This window comes from Pelophylax lessonae (genome assembly GCF_965119305.1).
Source record: "Pelophylax lessonae genome assembly, chromosome: 6".
Classification (NCBI taxonomy): Eukaryota; Metazoa; Chordata; class Amphibia; order Anura; family Ranidae; genus Pelophylax; species Pelophylax lessonae.
The window spans coordinates 146,547,051-146,565,202 of NC_138773.1; the positions used below are offsets into that span (position 1 = coordinate 146,547,051).

An 18,152-nucleotide genomic window follows, 5' to 3' on the forward strand; every position below is an offset into this window, starting at 1 on the left:
CTGTACTGTGCACTACTGCCTCACCATCTACGGTACAGAGGGGTGGGCTGCATGTCCGTTTCGTGGTTCATTTTGGCATGAGATAAAAAAAAGAAAAGAAAAAAAAAAAAAAAAAAGGTTCCTAACTTTTAGCTGGCTCCTAGATTCAAAGCAAATTTGTCAAACCCTGCTGTTCTGCTGCCATGCCTGGGGATGACGTCAAAACAGGCAAACAGAGTGAACCCAGAAAGAAGACCAGAAGAAGATGGAGGCAATCCCACACTGACCTGTCATCCGCCAGCTGAGCAGGGATCAGCGCACAGACTCCCCACTGGGCAGTGTTTTCTATTTATATACCATCGGATACCGTTTCCAACACTTTGGAGAGCTGCCTTTTTTGATACCCTATATTGCATACCGCTTGCTTACCTATATTACTGGAGGGAGGAAGTGAGATTAACCCCAGGAGGATTGGAGAGCTTCACCGAGATCCATCGAGGGTTTACCCCAATAATCCAATGCTGGTTACCCCTGTAGGGGTGCCGCTCTCTGGTGAGTGCGGGCTATATTGAGAGGGGAGCACGGAATTTCCTCACCCGGCACCCACATCCTAAATCCACCACTGGGACTCACTCCTTCCATCCAATAAATTTTTCGGCACTTTGTTTCACACTATTGCTGCACGTTCTGAGGATCATTATACTGATCATATTTTGTGGACTTTTTTCACCAGATATTTACTACGGACTATTTATTTTTTGTTTTTAAAGTTTCATTTATTTATTTATTTCACTAGACATTATTTATACTAACACTGGGAATCCCTATAGGAATTTTTTAGAGATTCCAAATACTTGTTTATTCCACTTGGCACAATCCACTATATATATATATATTATATACACTTCTTATTATTTTTCACTTGGATATCCATAATTATACTACACCGGGGAATTCTCAGAGATATATATATATATATATATATATATATATATATATATATATATATATATATATATATATATATATATATATATATATATATTAATTTTTAGTGATTGAAATATATCACTTAGCACTATTTATCACTTCTATATTTATCAATATTTTCACCTGGATAACTATATTTTGCTATTTATCACTAGCACTGCCACCTAGTGTTTGTATTATTTATTACACCAGTCACTTTAATTTTCTACTTATTTAAGACCCACCTTTTATTATAGGAACCATTTGCACTTTACTTATTGCTTTAAGGCACTGTTCTTAGTTTACCAATTTTATGTATTTTTTAACTTATTTATTGAGCACCAATTATTTATCAGTGTCAAGTGTTTACCAAGTACTGTTTGTGGCATAATTGTGGTTTAATACCAGAACTGTTTGGTGTTTATAAGGACCATTATCTCTCCCATTTATCTATAACACTGGCAGTACCAACATACATTATTACCTTCCACCACTTATATTTGCCTAGTTTATATAAGGCACACTGTTCTCCCGCACATTTAGTACAAGTACTGGCAGCGCCAATATACCCTACCAATCCCTACTATCTAGATATAGTTTATACTATATTTTTGGGGTAGGCTGCAGCCAACAATTAATTTTATCTACATCCATTTGCGCGGAATTCCTTTTATATCAATCCCACACTGACAGCACAGCGCCGGATGGCTTCTTTAGACATACTAGCACATTAGAATTAATAGCACTCTTAGATTGTAAGCTCTAACGAGCAGGGCCCTCTGATTCCTACTGTATTAAAGTGTATTGTATTTGTACTGTCTACCCCCAAGTTGTAAAGCGCTGCGTAAACTGTCGGCGCTATATAAATCCTATATAATAATTAGAACAAAGCTTCAGGAGCCCAGATAAAAAATAAAACAAAACGAGTTTACAAACGCTTTAACCAAAAGAAGAGACCCCCCTGACAGGTTGACAAAGCATGTCAACCTGACAGCTTCTAGTAGCCCAGACAAAGCCATTTCTGATTTGCAATAAAGAATTGGTTTGTTATAAAGAATTTTTCCCACTTGTTCAAAATACTAACGCTGAACAAACATGCCTGTAGCGTTAACGTGAGTTGTTCCTCACATTAAAAATGCTCCCTAAAAGTTAGACACGCTTCAAAAGGTGCTGCTGTGAAGGCCTAATGTGCCATAAATACATCACAACCGAACTCCAAATGTGTGCTGGCGCATTTATGGTGCATTACCATAGACTTGAATTGAAGGAGTTGCAATGCTTCAACATTTTTGAAGCGCAGCAACGCAATACGTTTTGAGAACGTGAACATCCCTGTGTGCTGTCCATATTATCAATTGCAAACTGCTTTAGGCCTAATGCACACAGGGTGTTTTTACTGCTGCTTTTAGCAGCGTCAGATTTTTTATATTTTACAGCTTCAAAAATGCCTATGTTATTTCAAGTGTCCATTAGGCATGTGACGGTATCAGATTTCCATGCTGCGATTAATTAAGGTTTTGTCACGGTATGCGGTATTATCACGGTATTCAATTATATGAGAAATAAAGATTGAACATTAAGGGGGTAAATCCTTGCAGTCCAGAAGTGCTTAAACCTGCAGGAGGACCAGTGTTTTTATTTATAAATTACTTTACTATTGCTTTAGGCCTGGTTCACATGTATGCGGGTTGGCGGCCCACATTTGCACAGGCATAGCAGCCGAATGATTCGAATGGGCTGCCTACCATGCCCTCGTTTTCCACAGAAAAAAGGTGCATGCAGCATTTTAAACTATGTGAGAAACTAATTTATAACCCGCGCTTATGGATGTTCTATTAGAAATATATAAAAACACCAAATGGATGAAAACTCCAAGTGTACAAATGTGTATATAAAAAAAGGTGAATACAAGGTGCAGCTGCTGCAACACTAAGAAAAACTTAGAAAGAATAATAAACACAAATTTAAGCAGCGCTAGCACTCTAAATAATGACAAGATAAATAGCACAGTGTTCTCTTCAAAGGAAATAAATATGTGACACTCTAATATTGATATGTGGATGTCAAAAAAATCCTCATAATAAATAGTGTTATAAAATTAAATATCCGCTGTAATCCACCAATAATAAATAACAATCTAATGGTGATAAGAAATAAAGTGCTGAAAAATTGTGAAAAAGTCCATAAATAAATAATTAGAACCAAGTGAAAATATATAGTCCTTATAGTGATCCAAAAATAAGGTGCTCCAGTGCTGGTAAACAATATAGTGCTCCAAAGTGAAAGGTGCCCTTCTCGGTCCCCCACTCACCAACTTGCCAATATTTGGAAGCCTTAGTAATATTGCACATAAGCCCTTGGCATCAGGATTCTTAAGGAAGGTTCTCCATAAGCCTTTCACTAGATATATATGGGTCCGCTTGCGCATCCACCATTGAAATAGAAGAAAAGGCAGTACATAGTGAAGTATGTATATATGGTTTTAATCAAGCTTCATAGCCAAAAACATGCCTGCTCTGGTGTACTAACTTAAAATGATGAGAGAGACTGTGATTTTTAAAACCCTTTTTAATGTTTGAAACGTGTTCTCTAAGTCTTATTCTCAATTCCCTAGTGGTCCTTCCCACGTACTGTAACCCACAAAAATCACATGACGTGCCGCTCCGTGCGTGGCAGGAAATACGTCAACACGTTTCGCCGTAAGTTCCGGCATTTTCAAAGACATCATTTCCTGTTTACACAAGCCTTTTATATGGTAGGCAAACCGATCGTCATATCCGGATGTCTTCTGAAACCATTATCGGAAACTACACAAATATACTAGAAGTTAATATCGTGATTGGTATATTGGCACTACCATCCGATATCCTGTAATTACTTGTATATGATTTTTGTGGGTTACAGTACGTGGGAAGGACCACTAGGGAATTGAGAATAAGACTAATGCCCCATACACACGTGCAGATTATCTGCAGACTTTTGTCTGCAGACTTACCAAAACCATATAATATGAGGTCAAACCTAAACACTTTCAATTTGTATGCAATACGGCAGGCCCTTGCACTACATAGAAAAGGTAAGTCTGCAGACAAATGTCTGCAGATAATCTGCAGGTGTGTATGGGGCATTAGAGAACACGTTTCAAACATTAAAAAGGGTTTTAAAAATCACAGTCTCTCTCATCATTTTAAGTTAGTACACCAGAGCAGGCATGTTTTTGGCTATGAAGCTTGATTAAAACCATATATACATACTTCACTATGTACGGCCTTTTCTTCTATTTCAATGGTGGATGCGCAAGCGGACCCATATATATCTAGTGAAAGGCTTATGGAGAACCTTCCTTAAGAATCCTGGTGCCAAGGGCTTATGTGCAATATTACTAAGGCTTCCAAATATTGGCGAGTTGGTGAGTGGGGGACCGAGAAGGGCACCTTTCACTTTGGAGCACTATATTGTTTACCAGCACTGGAGCACCTTATTTTTGGATCACTATAAGGACTATATATTTTCACTTGGTTCTAATTATTTATGGACTTTTTCACAATTTTTCAGCACTTTATTTCTTATCACCATTAGATTGTTATTTATTATTGGTGGATTACAGCGGATATTTAATTTTATAACACCATTTATGATGAGGATTTTTTTAACATCCACATATCAATATTAGAGTGTCACATATTTATTTCCTTTGAAGAGAACACTGTGCTATTTATCTTGTCATTATTTAGAGTGCTAGCGCTGCTTAAATTTGTGTTTATTATTATTAGCATTTTAAACTAAATGCAGTGGCTTTGAAATCCATCTTGCTTTTGCACCATGCGAATTACCTGCAGTTCCTGCACTGGCAAGCTTTCTGCATTTTTATATACGTGGGCCAAGCATTTAGAAACACAAAAGCAGGATGGATTTCACGGCCACTGCATTTTTTAAGTTCTTCATGCACCTTTTTTCAGCCGAAAAACGCAGGTGTAGCAGCCTATTCTAATAAATAGGATGCTATGCCTGTGCAAATGTGGGTTGCCAACCCACATACATGTGAACCAGGCCTAAAATAAGCCATCAAGCAGTGTCTGGCCTACCTGGTGGGGACTGGTCCTGGCGCTCTGCTCTGATCCGATGGCCTGGTCATTAAAGGGGCATCATGCCATGCCTCCTTCATGCCATGCCACATGGCATGAAGAAGGAGGCCATGGCATGAAGGAGGAGACAGGGCATGAAGAAAAAGGAGGCATGGCATGAACAGGAGGTGGCTTGGCTACCTAGGTAGAGGTGTTAAAGGGTACAGGGTGACCCATCTTAGGTTACCCGTGTGTTCTTCACATGCTGGTCACATCCATCCCCACCTCTCATCAGCGCGTGGAAGGATTGATGCCAGGCAGGGGAATCCGACTGACAGGATAGCTGCAGGTGTCAGAGTGCAGTGGCGCGCTGTTCAGCCAATCGCGTCATCATGGCTCCTCCTGTCATAGGTGGAGCGCAATATTACTGACTCCGCCTGTGACAGGAGGAGCCGAACTTTACAGGATGGAAGCAGTGGCACCGCTCAGTTCTTGGCTGACGAGTTCACTGACAGCTGACAAGTGCAGCTAGGATATGGGGCTGTGCTTGCGGGTGTCAGTGAGCCGCAGGAATAATGCGGGAGGCCCGCCGGCGACCCACTAAAATGCAGCTCGCGTTTGGGAACTCCTGATTTAGATACTTTTATTCGATGAAAAACAAACGGTATTTTAAACTGCCCATGATAACAATGCCGTGCTTATTCAATACCGTGATTTATCGCATTACCGAAAACCGGAACATCTCTAGTGTCCATGCACACATAGGCTTTTAGGAGCTTTTAGTGGTATAGGCGTTAAGAAGCTATAAAAAAAAAAAAAAAAAAAAAAAACAGGACCAGCACATTCTCGAGCAGCAGCGATTTGGCAGAAAAAACACTGACAGCTCCTAAACACTACTAGTTTCCTAAAGTGTCCAGCGTTAAGCAGAGTTTTATTACGGAGGCCGCCTTCCACCCCATTTCATACCAGGCCCTTGGGATCTGGTGGGGAAGAGAACCCCAAGCCAAAATTAAAAGAAAAAAAAAAACAAAAAAGACAGCATGGTTTCCCCCCTCCCCTCAAAATCTATATCAGATCCTTATCCGAGCATGCAGTCTGAAAGGCCAGAAAAAAAGGGGGGGGGGGGAACAAGGGCCCCAAGGGTTGATAGGGACAAGGACCTCTTCCCCACAGCCCTGGGCTGTGGTTGTGGGGGTCTGCAAGCAGGGTGCTTATTGGAATCAGGAAGCCCCCAGATCCCAGGCTCCCCCATATGTGAATGAGTAGGGGTACATTGTACCTCTACTCATTCGCCAAAAAAAAAAGTGCCATAAAAGAAGTAAAAAAAAGAGTTTTTGAAAATTCCTTTATTAAAAATAAAAAGAACAATGTTCCCTAATGTAGATCCATCGTCAATCATGATGCTCGTTGCCACCACAGGACCCGAGAAAAAAAAAAGATTTAGGGTTCAACCTTCACTGCGAGCTAAGCTTTTATTTAATTTTTTCGGGTTCGGTGGTGGGCGTCCTGATTGACGATGGACATGGGGACCAAGATGTTTAGGGGTGAGGGCATGTGGCTTGGTATGGGTCTGCCTGCCAGGCTGCATGTTCAGATAAGGGTCTGGTATGGATTTTGTTGGACCCCTTCCTTTTTTTTAATTGTTGCCACGCAGTTTTGTTTTGAAACCCCCCCCCCCCTATGGGGACACAGTGGCTGACTTCACTGCAACAGCGGCCCTGCTCCTGATAAGGCCCCCTTCACACAGGCGGACCGTTCCGATCCGCCTGTTCGTTTTTTTGGCGGATCTGAGCGGTCCCCCCCATGCATTCCTATGGGGCATCGGATGTCAGCGGAGACATGTCCGCTGACATCCGACCCGATCCAATCCATCAAATCTGGACGGATGGAAACCCTATTTTCCATCCGTCCAGCGGATCGGATGAGAACAGACCGCCGGTTTCCCCCATAGAGATGCATGGGGAACTGACAGCTGTGTCTCCACACACAGCGTGGAGACACAGCTGTCCTCCTGCTGCGCAGCGGGGGATCGGCGGATGGAATCCGTCCGACGGACGGATAGTGTGAAGGGGGCCTTAGTCTCCTTTCACATGGGCAGTGAAACAGAGTTTGTTTTGCTCAGCGGGGATCACTCTGCCGATCTCAGCTGAGCAGGCAGATGACAGCTCCGTCTCCGCTCTATGAGAGATCGGATGAGAACAAACCGCCTGTCCGTTTTCATTCAATCTTATCCGATCCAATCCTCCAGACGGATCTCAAGGACAGGATCGGATAGCAGCGGGAGTCAGCGGAGATGTGTCCGCTGACATCCGCCGCTCCATAGGACTGCATTGAGCATCCCATCCAGTCTACCTGAAAAACTGACAGGCGGACCGGATCGGAAAGCCTGTGTGAAAGGAGCCTAACACTGCAGCAGCTAAACGTAACTTACACACTGGGTTAAACGCTGGCAAAAAAAAAAAAAAAAACACTAAAACATTCGCTTTTTTTATTTGGAGTTTTCACAGCAGTGGTTAGCTTTCTAGTGTGCATGAGGCCTCATAAGGAGTTTGAGGAGCGTTCAAAATGGCAGTGTGAACAGGACCTAATTTAGTTATCTCCCTGGTCCACAGGATAGGCTGCAGAGTAAGGCTGGCCATTCATGTTCAATTTTCCATTGCATTTACCTTAAACCATGTAGTACAAAGGCATGCCTAATTGTATACAATTTAAAGTTGTTTAGTTTGTTTGACCTAACATTATATGTTTTTTTTGTAAAAGGAAAACTGTACAAGAAAATTTAACACGTATGGCCAGTCCAAAAGAAGAGGTCAGCAAGGATCAACAAGGCTCAGCAGAATACAGAGAGGTGACCTGGTGCTTCAAACGTATTCCTCCCCCACAAACTTACTTGAGTCTGTCTAGGGAGTGGACACTAGATCCGGACCGGGCAGAGCCGCTCACCCAGCTTCTGGATCTCCCGAACATTGCTGGTCTCGCTTAGTTCATTTTCATAAACTGCGAACGACAACACTGAACGCAGCCGCAACCACCATATGCCGAGGAAGTACTACAACTATGGAGCATATTAACCCGGGAAACCTGGGAAGTGTAGTTGTGCGCCGACTCACATTGCAGTGAACCGCACCGAATGGAACTACGAATCCCGACATGCATTTGGCTCTGAAATATGACATAAGCAGTACAATTGTGTGACACGGAAAGTTCCAGGAAGTGACGAGGATAGGGCGTTTTCACGGGTAGGGTTTTTTCATCGAACACCGGTGTTGTAAAATTTTGTCGGACCCGTGAAAAAATCGGACCTCGTCACTTCCGGTGCCTATACCTCATCGGTGCGCATGCGCACAACACAGCTCCAGTGTCCGATGAAATTATACTACCAAGCGAACAGCTGATTCCTTCCACCCCTCGGCTGAGGTGGATGATGCGCATGCGCACAAGACGCCCGACGAAATATTTAAACTTAGCAAGCAGCTGACTCAGAGGAGGAGGGGCTAAGGTGGGACTCGCACACAAAGCCGCGGGAAAATCTTAACACTTTGCAAAGCTGAGGGCGGGAAGGGACTGAGTGACTCTATCTACAGTATATATTATATATATATATTTATGGGGCTGTAGCGCCGCGGGAAAATGTTAAAACACGGGAAGGAATTGAATAAGAGAATAATAAAAGATAATATATAATAATAATATATAAAATAATAATAATAATAAAAGAGAATAGTAGTAATAAAAAAAATAAGAGAGAAATACTAAACATAACGAAATACTGAAGATAAGTATTAAAATACAATTATATATGTATATATTTTTTATATAAAAAATATATATATATATTTTTTTTTATTCTTCCATATATATATATATATATATATATATATATATTATTTGAGATACTAAATATAACGAAATACTGAAGATAAATATTAAAAACCAAATATGAAATATTAGTATTAAAAAACAATTATTTATATATTTTTTTAAATATTTATATAAATGGAAGAATAGAAAAAAAATATATATATATACTAAAGATAAATATTAAAAAAGTATGAAATATCAGTATAAAAAAATAAATTTATATATATATATTTTTTTAATTCTTCCATTTATATTATATATATATATATATATATATATTATTTGATCAGGAGAACTGAGTGAGTGCCGGTTCACATTTCTGCGATGCGGGAACGCTGCGAATATACAGCGTGTTCCCGCATCGCATCCGCACCCCTGGCAGTTTACACTGCCATATGCGATACGCTGGGGGTGTCAATTAAAAGTTAATGACACCCTTAGATCAGATCGCAGTGCGATCTGCAAGTTCGCACAGAATCGGATCGCTGTAGTGTGAACCACCATGCGATCCGATTCTGCTGCGGACCAAAAAAAGGGTCCTGTGTGTGTTGGGTGCGATTGCGGTGCGAATTCAGCCATACAAACTGTATGGTTGAATTTGCACCGCACAGAGTTAGCATGTAATTTTAGGAGCAGTGCGCTCCGAATTACATGCGATCTCTGTTATCGCAGAAATGTGAACCGATGTCACGTCGGATAATGCCTTCCGTCGGATAGTGCATCCGACGGACTGCGCATGCGCGGTAAATTATGTCACTCCAGCTGACTGCTCCGCTCAGCTGGGGTTGACGTCATTTTTGCGCATGCACAGTCCGTCGGATGCACTCTTCGACGGAAGGCTGCGGGAAGAATAGTCGCAATCTGTGCATGCGTGCAGCGTCATTGCAGGATCAAAACGCTATTGGGCGGGCTATGGCTGGTCATAGCAGCATCGAAGTCGGGTGCACTATCCGACGGTAGATAGAGAGCGGAGGAGGGGAGAGAATCTATTGTCAGATTCTGCCTCGCTCTCTGCACATCCATCGGGACGGATCAGATTACAGTGCAGTGTATTCTTATGTGAGAAATGGCGGGAATATTGTCTGATAGAGAACACAAACACAGCTCTCATCCGGGCACATTAAAGGGGACCTCTGACCAAAGGGAGCACTCCGATGGGGACACTGATGAAAGGAGGCACTCCGATGGGGACACTGATGTAAGGGAGCACTCCGATGGGGACACTGATGTAAGGGAGCACTCCGATGGGGACACTGATGTAAGGGAGCACTCCGATGGGGACACTGATGTAAGGAGGCACTCTGATGGGGACACTGATGTGAGGGAGCACTCCGATGGGTACATTGATGTAAGGAGGCACTCCGATGGGGACACTGATGTAAGGGAGCACTCCGATGGGGACACTGATGTAAGGGAGCACTCCGATGGGGACACTGATGTAAGGGAGCACTCCGATGGGGACACTGATGTAAGGAGGCACTCCGATGGGGACACTGATGTGAGGGAGCACTCCGATGGGTACATTGATGTAAGGAGGCACTCCGATGGGGACACTGATGTATGCACAGTGTGTTATACAGACCTCCATGTGTACTGTGTTGCTGGATATAAAACACTAAGCTTTAAAATAATACACACAGCACAGTGTGTTCAAGGAGATGTACAGCCAAAGCTCAAGTGTCCCCATTGGAGTGCTCCCTTACATCAGTGTCCCCATCGGAGTGCCTCCTTACATCAGTGTCCCCATCGGAGTGCTCCCTTTGGTCAGAGGTCCCCTTTAATGTGCCTGGATGAGAGCTGTGTTTGTGTTCTCTATCTGACAATATTCCCGCCATTTCTCACATAAGAATACACTGCACGCTACATGAACGACGGGGAACACAGACTATATGATGGCAGGGACAAGGGACACAGGCTGCGTCATGGGGGAGGGGACACAGGCTGAATGATGAATACGGCACAGGTGGGCGTGAATGAGGCACATGTGGGCGTGAATGAGGCACAGGTGGGCGTGAAAAAGGCAGGGATGGTGCCGATCAGTGTGTACAGAGTGCGAGGAGAGAGCTGAACTGGACATGCAGCGGTTTGTTGACAAATGATTGCTCCGTCATTGGATGAAGCGATCATATGGTCATTGGCCCTTTACCAGAATCTGCAGGAAGTGCAATTCTGTGAAGACGTCCCTGTACGCCCTCCCAGACTAAGCCGACAGCGCTGTAGCCATCATTGGGCTATGTCCCAGTCGGCAAGTAGTTAATCCCCATAGTCTTAGCTATCCGATAGTACACTTGAACTGGGGCTTTGCAATACCTATATTCCGCAGTATTTGGCCAAAGACAATCACCATACCAGTCCCTGTAAAAATTAGGCATTGCCCCCAAAAGATTTGCGTGGCTACTGGAGGTCCTCTAGTATAAGTTTGCCAAGTATGGTGCCCTGAACCCCCATGGTTTGGGCCCTACATTTATAGAAGCTATGTTAATCTATGGCAGGGTCGTAGTCTGGAAATTTGAGGGGCTACAGCTTGGACACCAAATTACTCCGGGGGGGGGCATATTTGGCATAGAGGTAGGGGAGGCTTTCCTTTACCACCCAAATCATTTTGGGGTTGGAAGCCAAAAATGTCCTGGTCAACTTTTTCTAGGGCCCCTTGAGAAAATGTGGCCCCCGGGCCGTATGGCGCAGCAGGGAGTGCTGGATACCCCAGGAATCCCTTGACTCTTAGCTACTCAACTATACCTGCAGAGCTGGGCTCCATAGTTCCCATGTTCTGTGGTGGTCAGCTAAAGTCTACCCCAATGCAGGTCCATGTGTAAAATTAGGCATTGGCTCCAAACAAATGTACAAACTGTATTGGTGTCCTTGATCCCCAAAAATGTGTCACTTAGTTTCAAATTTTCCCAAATCTATCCCATACATTTTAGACGCTATAACTTGTGCGCAAAACAATCAATATACACTTATTCAGATTTTATTAACAAAAAGCATGTAGCAAAATACATATTGTAATAAATTGATGAATACATTTGATTTAGTACATTTTTTATTGCATCTTTTATAGCATAAAGTTAAAAATATATATGTTTTTCCAAAAGAAAATAAAAAACCTGAAGAGATGACATTTCCATTGCATGCCGTACAGTGCCATTCCATTTTGTACAGTGCCATCGTACAGTGGCAACAATAAGTTGTATGAGAACTAGAACTGTTTATTGGAAACTCCCACTGAATTTATAGTGCACAAGATTAGGTAAGCCTGCATGGAAAGGCAACTGAATACAGGAATATAATGAACATGAGTTAATTAACTAGTCACTTAAAAGAGAAGTACAGCCAAACCTCGTATGCACTCCTGTGACTACTTTTCAGCACAGAGTGAGATGAAGTCCACTCCCTGCTGACATCACAGAGTCGGTCCAGGCTCAGGCGTCATCCGCCCAGATCCCAGAATCGGCACCCGGTTCAGCCTCTCAACGAACCTGAGCTGGCCACTCTTGCCCCCTCCACAGCCCAGCACTGCAGTTAGCAAGGAGGGGGCTAAGCAGAAAGCTGCTGACTGTCAGTCAGCAGCTTTCTGCTCTGAGAGCTGTGAGATCTGAGTGATCGGTGCAGTTTGATCGCTTAGTGTAGAGGCATCGGGGGGTAGATGCAACATCGGACTGATGCTGCATCCATGTAGGTAAGTATGGATCCAAAACCGAAAAAAAAAAAACATCTTTTTCAAACCAGACTAGGTGACTAGACTGCCTGGCACCTACAACCCTTGATACAAAATAATGTACAATACAAATTATTAAAAGTATAAACACATAGATGAGAAGACAGAACAATTAAGAATGAGAGAGTTAAACTTAACAGTGTAACACATAATACCTTAATAAACAGATAATAGCTGGAGACCCCCAGCACACTTGTTGACATTGATGACATTAAGATCTGCTATAAATCTTAGGGCTTTCACACGGCCGCTCCGCTGCTTTTCTCCGCTGCGGGACTTTTTTTTTTTTTTTCTTCACGGAGCGGATGACATTTGTGTCATCCGCTCCGTATGTCCGCATATCATCCCATCCGCTTGCGGATGATATGCGGTATTTTAATAATGGAGGTATTTTAATAACAGAACATCTTCTTGTTAATCACATTAATATTATAGTCACTCATAGTGGTTGAATTGGCACCTGGATACCCAAGTGAGCAGTAACGCCACGTCAAGGCTTCAACCCTTGTTACTGACCATGCACACCTCCATTCACACACAGAAGAACAAAATATTCATTCCATACATCAAGGCTGACATCCGTACTACTAACCATACACACACACCATACTTTCCATTCATCAAGACTACCATCCTTACCATTCATCAAGACTACCATCCTTACTACTAACCATATACACATCACCATATACACACCGAAATACACAATATTCTTTACAGATATCAAGACTTGCAACACCAGCTGATGGCCATACACACTTTTCATATCTCCATTCATGGCACCTAATCTTCACTACTCCATCCTGGACATAAGCATGTTCTTCTTCAACGACATTAGAGGCCCATTTTATAATGGACTCATGTTGCACTTACTAAAATAAATAAAAACAAAATGTTACATAACAGTAGAACATGTTCATTCCAGGCAATGTATATTTTCACATTTATTGTTCTTGAAGTGAATTATTAAAAAAAAAAAAAAAAAATGAAATAAATAAATTAAAGTTTCCAGGTTGATGGTTGAAGCTGTGTGAATTTTGAGTGTGAAAACAATTTTGTCTGACACAGATGTTATGCAGGGTGGAATATAACTGACCTTATATACTGTACAGGAGTAGATCACAAGCAATTTCCATACGTGCGTCCATCACTGCTTCAGCAGAGGTCCTGACAGCTTGGATGGTCCTCGTCCTAAGGAACTCCTTGGCATACTGTAAAATAACATTTACCCTTTTTTAATATGTAACATTTTTATGATAGGCTGCAACATTGGTAAACAAATATAAAAATAAATAATTACCATCAAGATTAAGACACCGCAGCTATGGGAATCTTGCTGATTACTGTGCTCCATGATCCATGTGTTCCATTGGACTCCTTGGTCTTCCATCGAGTTCATCCTCAAGAAGAGACTGGTTAAGGGTTACACACACACATATATATATAAATACCGTATATATATATATATATATATATATATATATATATATATATATATATAACAGAAGAAGAAAAAAAAACGTAATAACACACAAGTTGAAAATCATACACATTTGTTACCTCCAATTGGCATGCAACACTGCATGATAGGAAAGTTCGTTTCCCAATGGGTCCATTATAACAATGGCCTTCTCCGACATCATGATAATCTAAATAATATTTTGGGAGATCACACAATTTTGAGTACAATGTAGACGCAATGTTAACTATCTGCATACATCAAGATTTAAATAATATTTAATATAGCATTTTAGAATTATTATGGTAAGAGAAGTAAATTAAGTTTGTTGTCTAATAAATTACCACTAAAATCCAGTGAGCCCCGATGTTAATAGGACAAAAGCAGAGTTCTTCAGCTTGAAACATCTGAAAGTAATTAGAAAGGCAGGTTATCAAAAGATATTAAAAAAAAAAAGTTTTGATATATATATATATATATATATATATATATATATATATATATCTAGCTCTAGCTCACATTTAACTGTAATAGTGACCAACCTTGCCAAGCCTCTGGGTTTGTCCAGTAAACAATGCTGTTGAGATGACTGCAGACATGTGGTGAACAGGTTCCTGTAAAAGATTAAAGATTTAAAATTGATAATGCAAAAATGAAACTTAACAAAGCAACAAGCATATACAGTAAGTACAAACATACACATAATTCACACTTGCCTGATGCTTTGTAGTTAAATGGTAAAGATAAGCATCAATCACCTGCATAAAAAAAAAAAAAGAAAAAAAAAAAAAATATATATATATATATATATATATATATATAAATAATTAACCAAAAAAAAAAATTTGTACAGTGTTTTTGATGCATTTTCAGCTTCAGTGTAGTATCTTACCTCGTCCACCAACCACTTTGTCTCACGCAGTGTATGAAACGAGGACACATACAGCTTGTAAGGTCCCACTACTGCTTTCACTGAGTCATCCTCTTCAGCAGCCCACAGATTATTAACTGGAGGTAAAAAAACAACAAAAAAATTAAAAATAAATTTAATATTTGTTATTTGTACACTCGAGAGCCAAAGCCAATACAAGTTGAGTATTACCTTATCTGAAAATTCAAATTGGAGAGAGGAGAGAGAGACATTTGCAAAGGACACATAAAGCTGGCCTTTGTACATTTCTGATAAGGCAGTAACTCAACCTGTAGACTATCTTTAGTATAATACTAAACTTGTAAGATTATTGGAACAATAACTGGATAAAACATGATGCCAAACAGCAGCAACTTTAAACTATATGTGCAGAATGGCCAACAGAGTGAGAAGGCCAGGCCAACCAACAGGGCACGGCCAAACAAATGACCAACGGGGTCAAATTAGTAATAGTTAATGCAGTAACTGCTACCTCGGTCTTCTGCTATCTCGGAGGTTACAGATGCTGAAGGCTTTAAAAACCAAGAGTAATGTTAATAAATTACATTTGTCATAACTTTTAGATGTATATACTACTGTAAAGAAAACTAGGCTGAGGAAATTGAACAAGACACTCTATATGCAATGGTGATTTATGCAAGATTTACATGTAGTGTGTTTGCTGGTATGTTAGTAGTACTGACCTTTTGTAGGTTGGCAGACTGGATTACAGAGGTCCTTTGTGGTACTGAGGATATGGCCGTGCTGATCTTCTCTGGCGAGTTCAGTGACTGTACATCACCTTCCTGCAGGGGGCCTGAACTTTCCTTACTTCTTTTAAATGGCTTTATGTGGTTCATACTTATCTTGCTCTTCAGAGTAACTCCGTCCAAATTCGATAACTGAACCACCTTGCCACAGATGGCCTTGATGATGTAAGGTCCAAAGAAGTCCTGTTCGATTCTTCCTCCTTTCCTACCACGCTTCCTCATGTTATAGAGAAGGACCTCATCGCCAACATTATACGTTAAAGCCTTATACTTTTTCTTCACTCTTCTCTGGAACGCTGCCTTCTGCTTCTCCTGTGACTTCTGGATATTTTCTAAAGTTGATTTTCTCTCTTTTTCCATCGACGTCGTCTTTTCCTCCATGAACGCACTGTAATCCCTCTCCTGTGGTAGAGTAATCATTGAAAGCTGAAGAAAAAACAAAAATAAAAAAGAAGTCTTAATAAATAGTAACAAAAACAAAATGTTATTGAAATTGTGACAATATGAATAAGTAAATCAATAACTAAATATAGTCATACAGTTACTGTAATTTCTTTAACCACTTGATGACCACCCACCGTACGTAATATTACTGTGGCAGGGCGGCTCGGCTTCATCCAGTCACGTAGTATTACGTGACTGGAGTGCATGGTGGTTTAGACGCAGCGGAAGGCGGGAAACGGGAGGAGTTGCGGCGATTGTCGCTGCCCTCCCGCGATCTTCCGGGAAACCGAGAGAAGATCCGCCTGCTTATGTAAACAAAGCAGGCGGATCTTCTCTCAGACAGACAGGGAGAGATCAGCAGTTTCAGCTAAGCTGAAACTGCGATCCCTCTGTGCCTGTCACAGAACCCCTTCCAATACACAGTTAGTAAGTACTTTAGGCATACTGTACATGTAACACCTTTGATCACCCCCAGTATTTTACCCTTCCCTGCCAGTGTCTTTTGTACAGTAACAGTGCATATTATTTAGCACTGATTACTGTATTAGTGTCACTGGTCCCCAGAAATTGCCAAAAATGTCAGTTAGGGGTGCGATCTGTCCCCGCAATGTCGCAGTTCCGCTAAAAATAGCTGATCACCGCTATTACTAATAAAAAAATAAAAAGTCCACAAATCTATCCCGTAGTTTGTAAACGCTATAACTTTTGCGCAAACCAATTAAAATACGCTTTTTGAGATTTTTTTTTAGCAAAAATATGTAGCAGAATAAACATTTACCTAAACTGATTAGAAAATGTCATTTTTTTTAATTTTATTATTGGGAATGCTTTATAACACAAAGTAAAATATGTTTTTTTTTTTTTAAATGGTCGCTCTTTTTTTTGTTTATAGCGCAAAATGTAAAAACCGCAGAGGTGAACAAATACCACCAAAAGAAAGCTCTATGTGTGAGAAAAAAAGGACATGAATTGTATTTGGGTACAGCGTCGCACGACCAGGTCATTTTCCGTTAAAGTAGCGCAGTGCCGAATAGCAAAAAATGCCCTGGTCATTAAAGAGGAAGTAAACCCGCCTCTACAAGTTGTACCTATAGGTAAGCCTATGATAAGGCTTACCTATAGGTACTGTAAAAATCTCCTAAACATGTACCGTTTAGGAGATATTTACCTTCGATGCATCCAGTGACGTCACTGGCGCAGGCGCTCTGAATTAACGGCCGCTCGTGCCGTTCCTTCAGAGACCCGTGCCGTGAATGTCGGCTCCCGCGCGCGTGCGCGGGAGTGATGTCACCGCGGCTCCGGCCAATCAGATGGCCGGATGCCGCGATCCCAGAAGACAGGCGACTGGACATGTCGCCCGTCATAGAGGTGAGTGAGCGGCACGGCGGGGGCTCGTTCTGAGGTAAGTATTGCATAATGAGCTAGTATGCGATGCATACTAGCTCATTATGTCTTTCTCTTACAGGTTGCAAAAAAAATGGTACGGGTTTACAACCTCTTTAAGGGGGGTAAAACCTTAAGGCGCTGAAGTGGTTAAAGAATACTTTTCTTTAAATACAGTTATAGCAGTTAAGTTTACCATTTAAAAGTTAAATGAAAATCTAAGTGTCAACTTGTCTTATGCGCCACTTATGTTGGATAAAGCAAGTATTTAGAATCAGGTGACATTGGTATCTACTAAATAATACTGTTGGCAAATATTTAACTTTAGAAAAGACAAAAAAAATAAAAAAAACACAACTTACTGGCAGGTCAATGGGAACTTCTGCTGGGAAGACTGCCTCCCTCCCATACATCAAAATAAAAGGGGAACGCTTGGTCGTTGTTTGAACCTTCGACCTTATAGAAAATAAGGTCGCTTCCAAGTATACATCCCAATTGTTTTGATTTTCGTTCACCAATTTAGCGAGAGAGCTGTAAATAAAAAATATAACAAGTTAAAAACCGCACAGATTAACAAAAAACTCTGGGAAATAAT

General features: G+C 41.2%; 2 protein-coding genes across 3 annotated transcripts in view; both read right to left on the bottom strand.

Annotated features, from left to right (window-relative positions):
* CLEC16A (C-type lectin domain containing 16A) overlaps window positions 1-8,087 on the bottom strand; it is a 1,483,716-nt gene extending 1,475,629 nt beyond the window's left edge. For both annotated transcript variants that reach the window (XM_082262146.1, XM_082262145.1), the window contains exon 1: window positions 7,903-8,087. In XM_082262146.1, the coding sequence (XP_082118272.1) occupies window positions 7,903-7,979 (77 nt within the window). In that variant the 5' untranslated portion in view covers window positions 7,980-8,087. The remainder of the gene's footprint in view (window positions 1-7,902) is intronic.
* A 7,380-nt stretch (window positions 8,088-15,467) lies between these two features.
* On the bottom strand, window positions 15,468-18,080 carry LOC309558901 (uncharacterized protein). Its single transcript, XM_082261997.1, has 2 exons — window positions 17,920-18,080; window positions 15,468-16,156 (listed from the first exon to the last, which is right to left on the bottom strand). Exons 1-2 carry the CDS (start codon window positions 17,968-17,970, stop codon window positions 15,614-15,616), a joined length of 594 nt encoding a protein of 197 aa, XP_082118123.1. The 5' UTR covers window positions 17,971-18,080; the 3' UTR covers window positions 15,468-15,613.
* Between the last annotated feature and the right edge of the window lie 72 nt (window positions 18,081-18,152).